At 56.6% G+C, this 7,211-nt stretch overlaps 1 protein-coding gene across 2 annotated transcripts in view; it reads right to left on the bottom strand.

Moving 5' to 3' along the window:
* LOC121662244 (maestro heat-like repeat-containing protein family member 1) overlaps positions 1–7,211 on the bottom strand; it is a 16,367-nt gene that overhangs the window by 5,560 nt on the left and 3,596 nt on the right. For both annotated transcript variants that reach the window (XR_006015243.1, XM_042023183.1), the window contains 4 exons: positions 5,081–5,218; positions 4,022–4,136; positions 1,794–1,940; positions 796–984 (listed from right to left, as the gene is read on the bottom strand). Coding sequence is in view for 1 of the 2 variants with exons in the window: in XM_042023183.1 (XP_041879117.1) it covers positions 796–984; positions 1,794–1,940; positions 4,022–4,136; positions 5,081–5,218 (589 nt within the window). In the remaining variant the exon portion in view is untranslated. The remainder of the gene's footprint in view (positions 1–795; positions 985–1,793; positions 1,941–4,021; positions 4,137–5,080; positions 5,219–7,211) is intronic.

Genomic DNA, 7,211 nt, shown 5'->3' on the forward strand with positions numbered 1-7,211 from the left:
CCATTCCCATCCCAGTATTCCCATCATCCTCATCCCGCTTTTCCCACTATTCCCATCCCACTTTTCCCACCATTCCCGTCCCATTGTTCCCACCATTCCCACCATTCCCATCCCACCATTCCCACCACTCCCATCCCGCTTTTCCCACCATTCCCACCATTCCCATCCCGCTGTTCCCGCCATTCCCATCCCATTTTTCCCACCATCCTCATCCTACTTTTCCCACTATTCCCATCCCACTTTTCCCACTATTCTCATCCTGCTTTTCCCACCATTCCCATCCCATTTTTCCCACCATCCCTGCCCCCCCGGTCCCACCATCCCCATTGTCCAATGCCCAGGGGACGATCCCGGTGGGACAATTCCAGGGGGACAATTCCAATGGGAAGATCCCAATGGGAAGATCCCAATGGGACAATTCCAGCAGGACAATTCCAATGGGAAGATCCCAGTGGGACAATTCCAGGGGGACAATTCCAAAGGGATGATCCCAGTGGGACGATCCCAGTGGGACAATTCCAGCGGGACAATTCCAATGGGAAGATCCCAGTGGGACAATTCCAATGGGACGATCCCAACGGGACGATCCCAGCGGGACAATTCCAACGGCGCAATTCCAACGGGACAATCCCAGCGGCACCGTGAGCTCAGCACAGGAGCGTGGATGAACATCCAGGAGGAATCCCAGGATGAGGGAGAGACTCGGGAACGGAAAATCCCACGGGATGGACCCCGGCCGTGCCGACCACGGCCCAACTCCCAACAACTCCGGGAATTCCCGGGATGGCTCCTTACGCTGTCGAAGAAGGGCCGGATGCGGATGGCGACGTGGAGCAGCATGGATTGCACATCCCGCTCTTCCAGGTGATCCAGGAGCTTGGAGAGGCTGGACATGGCCTCCAGGGCCACCAGATTGTTGGGATCGTCCTTGTCGTCCATGCCGTTGACCATGGAGGCCAGCAGCTGCGAGCCGTGCCTCCGGATCTGCCGGAAAAGCGGGATCACGGCCGGGAAAAGGGATGTGGACCCCCCCCCGCTGATCCCGGAGAAAATCGGGATTGAAGGGATCCCAGGAGAGATCCAGCGGGGAGGGAAGTGGTGCCAGGGGAGGTTTAGGTGGGATTTTTGGGAATGTTCCCCCTGGAAAGTGCTGGAATTGGTGGGAAAGGGGGGAAAAAAAGGGAAATCTCGGAGCCCCTTGCAGGGTCTTTTCCAGGGGTTTTGGGAATGGGAAGAAGGGAATGGGGAAAAAGTGGGATTGAAGGGATCCAGGGGGGATCCAGGGCGGGATCTGCTGGCTGGGAACAGGGACAGGAGCAGAGGGAACGGCCTCGGGCTGGGATTTTTGGGAATATCCCCCTGGAATTGCGGGCAAACGGGAACGGGCGGCCTCGGGAAGCAGGGCAGGGCCGGAGGCCGGGGATTCCCGGGAAAAGCTGGGAAAAGGGGCCGATCCCAGCCGGAATTCCGGCGGCTCCGAGGCGCCGGGAAATGTTCCCGGGGATCCCCGGAATGTGGGGCTGGGGAGAATCCCCCTCCCCCACCCCCTGGGAAAGGCTCCGGGATTGCCGGGAATGGCTCCGGAGAAATTCCCGGCAGCAGCTGAAGCATTTTTAGGATTCGGAGCCTCCCAGCGCATCCCAGTCCTGGGAGCTTCCTCCCCATCCCACCGAACCTCATCCCAATGTTTTTTGAGGGAATTCCAACATCCACCCAGCCCTTCCCTGCGGAAGCAGGAATTCATTCCCTGTGTCCTGCCCCTCCAGATCCCGGATCCCGGGAGCTGCTCCCACCTTTTCCGGGCATCCCGAGGCGACATTCCCAAGCCCCCGGAGCGCCAGGATCCGCACCAGGAGGCAGGAATCCTTTTCCAGAGCCGTCAGCGCATCCAGGAGCGGCTCCAGCAGGATCAGGTCGTTCACCACGTTGTGGTTGAGGAGCTGGAGAAGGGAAAAAAACCTCGGGATACACTGGGAAAAACCCCCGGATCCAGGAGGGAGGAGCCGGAATTCCCGGGAAGAGCCGCAGTCGGAGCCGCTCTGGGATAACCCAGGGTGAACTCAGCCCCGGGTGGGATGCGGGGATTGGGAAAAGTTGGGAATTTGGGAGGGAGCGATGGAGACCTTGGGATGGTGGCGGCCACCCTACGGATCCAATGCTCCGGTCCCATCCCGATCCTCCTTTCCCATTTATCCCCTCCATGCCGAGCCTGGAATTTCCCCTCATCCTCATCCCTCATCCCCCGGATCTGCTGGAATTCTCTTTTCCTTGCCCTCAGCTCCCGTTGGAATTTTCCAACCTCCGGGATCCAATCGCGCTCCAGATTCCGGGATGGGCTCCAAGCAGGGCTCGGGATTGGGAATTTGGGATGGGGATTTTGGTGGGGATGGAGCTCGGAGCTGCTCCGTGGAACCGGATCCGATGGATGCGGGGTTGGGAATGGGATGGAGTCACTTCGTTCCTTGGGATGGGGTGGGATGGGGTGGGGTGGGATGGGGTGGGATGGAAGGATGGAGCTGGGAAAAGGTGGCGCCAAAAATGGAGGGAGGGAAGGAGGGACAGATCCATGGATGGATGGAGGGATGGATCCATGGATGGATGGATCCATGGATGGATGGAGGGATGGATGGATGGATGGATGGAGGGATGGATGGATGGAGGGATGGATGGATGGATGGATCCATGGATGGATCCATGGATGGATGGATGGGTGGATGGATGGATGGATCCATGGATCGATGGATGGATGGATGGATCCATGGATGGATCCATGGATGGAGGGATGGATGGATGGATGGATCCATGGATGGATCCATGGATGGATGGATGGATCCATGGATGGAGGGATGGATCCATGGATGGAGGGATGGATCCATGGGTGGAGAGATCGATGGATCCATGGATGGATGGATGGGTGGATGGATGGATGGATCCATGGATCGATGGATGGAGGGATGGATGGAGGGATGGATCCATGGATGGAGGGATGGATCCAAGGATGGATGGAGGGATGGATGGATGGATCCATGGATGGAGGGATGGATGGATGGAGGGATGGATGGATGGATCCATGGATGGATGAAGGGATGGATGGATGAAGGGATGGATCCATGGATGGATGAAGGGATGGATGGATGAAGGGATGGATGATGGATGGATCCATGGGTGGAGAGATCGATGGATCCATGGATGGAGGGATTGATGGATCCATGGATGGATGGATGGATGGATGGATGGATGGATCCATGGATGGATGGAGGGATGGATGGATGGATGGATGGATCCATGGATGGATGGACGGATGGATGGATGGAGGGATGGAGGGATGGATCCATGGATGGATGGATGGATGAAGGGATGGATGATGGATGGATCCATGGGTGGAGAGATCGATGGGTCCATGGATGGATGGAGGGATGGATGGATGGATCCATGGATGGATGGATTGATGGATCCATGGATGGAGGGATGGATCCATGGATGGAGGGATGGATCCATGGGTGGAGGGATCAATGGATCCATGGATGGAGAGATGGATGGAGGGATGGAGGGAATGATGGATCCATGGATGGATGGAGGGATGGATGGATCCATGGATCGAGGGATGGAGGGATGGATGGATGGATCCATGGATGGGTGGATGGATGGATCCATGGATGGATGGATGGATCCATGGATGGATGGATGGATCCATGGATGGAGGGATGGATCCATGGAGGGAGGGATGGATGGATCCATGGATGGAGGGATGGATCCATGGATGGAGGGATGGATCCATGGATGGAGGGATGGATGGATCCATGGAATCCATGGATGGAGGGATGGATGGAGGGAACGATGGATCCATGGATGGATGATGGATGGATCCATGGATCCATGGATCCATGGATGGATGGGTGGATCCATGGATGGAGGGATGGATCCATGGATCGAGGGATGGATGGATGGATGGATGGAGGCATGGATCCATGGATCCATGGATGGATGAACAGCCGGATATTCCCCGTTTTTCCCGCCTCACCTCGGCCAGGAACGCGGTGCTGGTGACCCTCTGGCACTCGAAGACGCTTCCCAGGACCGGGATGAGGCTCCGGACGATCCGCGGGAGCCGGGGCCCGCAGAGCCGAGCCATCGCCCTGTGTGGGAACGGCACTCGGAATCCCGGGAATCCCGGGAATCCCGGGAATTCCTGCGCCCAGGCAGGACAACGCCCGGCATGGAAACCGGGATTGATCTACAGAGAAGGATCTGGAGCATCCCGGACACCCCATCCGGGTTTTCTTCGGGATGAGTCCCTCCGGAATGTTTGGGAGGTTCCCTAAGGCTGGAAAATCCCAATCCCAAGCCGGGGGTTATTCCCGGATGATCTGGGATGGGGTCTTGCGACCTCCGGCACCGGGAATTTCCCAGGAATGACGGGATGGGATAGTCCAGGAATCCCAGGGATGCAGCAGCGGGAAAAGGGAGACGTTTTCCATGGGGTCCTTCGGGTGCTGATCCCATGGAAGTGGGAACAGGGAAGGGAAGGAGCCCAGCCATGGGAATGATGGAAAACGGGATCGGAGACAGCGGGAATCCCATATTGGGAATTCCATACTGGGATCAGTGGCACTGGGAATTCCAGAGTGGGAACAATGGCACTGGGAATTCTATACTGGGATCAATGGCACTGGGAATTCCAGAGTGGGAACAATGGCACTGGGAATTCTATACTGGGATCAATGGTATTGGAATTCCATACTGGGATCAATGGCACTGGGAATTTCAGAGCAGGATCAATGGCACTGGGAATTCCATACTGGGATCAATGGCACTGGGATTGCAGAGTGGGATCAATGGCACTGGGAATTCCATACTGGGACCAGTGGCACTGGGAATCCCACACTGGGATTGGGGACAACGGGAATTCCACACTGGGATTGACAACACCGGGAATTCCGCAGCGGGACCAACATCCGGCTCCGGCTCCGTCCACCCCTCCGCATTCCCGGGAGCAGGACGATCCCACCCCATCCAAAAAAATCCCGGAATTCCCCGAAATCCCATCCAGCTCCGCTCCCCGCCCCCTGGAATTCCCTACCCGGCCAGGAGGGCGATTCCGTCGTGGTGCCGCTCAGGAATTCCCATCAATTCCCAGCCTCCGGCGCTTCCCACATCCCGGACGACGTCGTCGTTCCCGGCACGCTCCAGCATCGCCTTCAGCGTCTCCAGGGCGCAGCTGGAAAAGGGAATGGGATCTGGGATTGGGTTTGGGATTGGATCCGGGATCCGGGATTGAGTTTGGGATTGGGTTTGGGATTGGATCTGGGATTGGGATGGGGTTTGGAATTGGATCCGGGATTGGATTTGGGATTGGAGCCGGAATTGGATCCAGGATTGGATTTGGGATTGGATCTGGGACTGGGTTTGAGACTGAGTTTGGGACTGTGTTTGGGATTAGATTTGGGATTGGATCTGGGATTGGATCCAGGATTGGATTCGGGATTGGAAGCAGAATTGGATCTGGGATTGGATTCGGGATTGGAGCTGGAATTGGATCCAGGATTGGATCCGGGATTGGATTCTGGATTGGAACTGGGATTGGATCCGGGATTGGATTTGGGATTGGATCTGGGATTGGATTTGGGATCGGATCCAGGATTGGATCCGGGATTGGATCTGGGATTGGATTTGGGATTGCATCCAGGATTGGATTTGGGATTGGATCCAGGATTGGATCCGGGATTGGATTTGGGATTGGAGCCGGAAATGGATCCGGGATTGGATTTGGGATTGGATCTGGGACTGGGTTTGAGACTCCGTTTGGGACTGGGTTTGGGATTAGATTTGGGATTGGATCCAGGATTGGATTCAGGATTGGATCTGGGACTGGGTTTGAGACTGAGTTTGGGACTGGATTTGGGACTGGATCTGGGATTGGAGCCGGAACTGGATCCAGGATTGGATTTGGGATGGAATCCGGCTCCATCTAGGATGTCCCAAGGGAATTCCGTGCCCGGGGAATGCCGCAGCGGGAGCGATCCCAGCTCCTTCCCAGCACGCCGGCAACGGGAACCAAGACAAAAAACTGGGAAGGGAAAAACTCCGGAGCTACTTGAAGGAATTTTTTTTCATGGAATGAGCATTTTACGGGGCTGGGATCGCTCTGCCACGGAGCAACATCTGGAAAAGATCCGTTATCCCGTCAAAACACCGGGAAGAGCAGCCAGGGATAAATCCCGGCTGTCGGAGCGGGGATCCCACACACGAAGGAAATCTGGGATTCGGGATCAGCCTTTGGAGCTGCTGCCCCAGATATTCCCACCGGGATTTGTTCCCTTTCCCCCGGGAGCCTCTGGAATTTGGGGGGGTGGGAGAATCCCAAGGATTCCAGCAGGGGCAGGGACACCCAGGGATGCCTCTGGAATGCTGGAAATTTGGGAATAACGATGGAAAATTGATCCCAAACACGGGAAGGGCCCTGAAAATCCTTCCCGGGCCTCTGGAGAATCCTCGGATTCACGGCTGGCCGGGATGGGATGATCCCAGAGGTTTTCCAACCTCTGCCATTCCGTGATTCCCTAAGAACCAAAGGATCCAGGAGCCCATGGGAAAAACCCAAGGAACGGGAAAGGAGTCAAGGAAGAGGCCCAAAGCTGAATTCCCGATGGAAAACTCCCTGAGTTTTCCCAAAAAATTCCCCCAGAGGAGCTGGGAAGATCCCGGTGGAGCTTTCCCTGCTGTGGATGGCCAAGGGAAAAAGCAGGACAAGGAACGGGAACTGCGAAATTCCGGAGGGGAAAAAAACCCCTGGAGCGCCCGAGAGGCCTCGGAGCATCCCGGGAGCCTCCGGGGCTTTCCCGGAATTCATTAAGGACTAATTAATGAGGGAAAGCTCAGGATGCCGGGGTCGGGAAATCCTGGAATCCGGGAATGGGGTGGGATGGGTGGGATTTCGGGATGATCCCGTTGCCACGGGGCAGCTCCCGCTATCCCGGGATGCTCCAGCCCGGCCTGGGACAATTCCAGGGATGGGGCATCCATTGTTTCCCTGGAATCCACACCCTCACCCCTCCTTTTTTTTTTGGGAATCTGCTCCAACGATCCCCACCCCACTCCGGAGGCTCCATCCCATTCCTGCTTCTCAACTTCCCAATCCCAACGTCGCATCCCAAGCCTTGGTTTCCATCCCATCATCCCAGAAATCCCATCCCATCCTATAGATCCCAGAA

Source organism: Corvus kubaryi, unplaced genomic scaffold, assembly GCF_017639235.1.
Source record: "Corvus kubaryi isolate FWS band 111438036 unplaced genomic scaffold, C.kubaryi_AGA036_p1.0 37240, whole genome shotgun sequence".
Classification (NCBI taxonomy): Eukaryota; Metazoa; Chordata; class Aves; order Passeriformes; family Corvidae; genus Corvus; species Corvus kubaryi.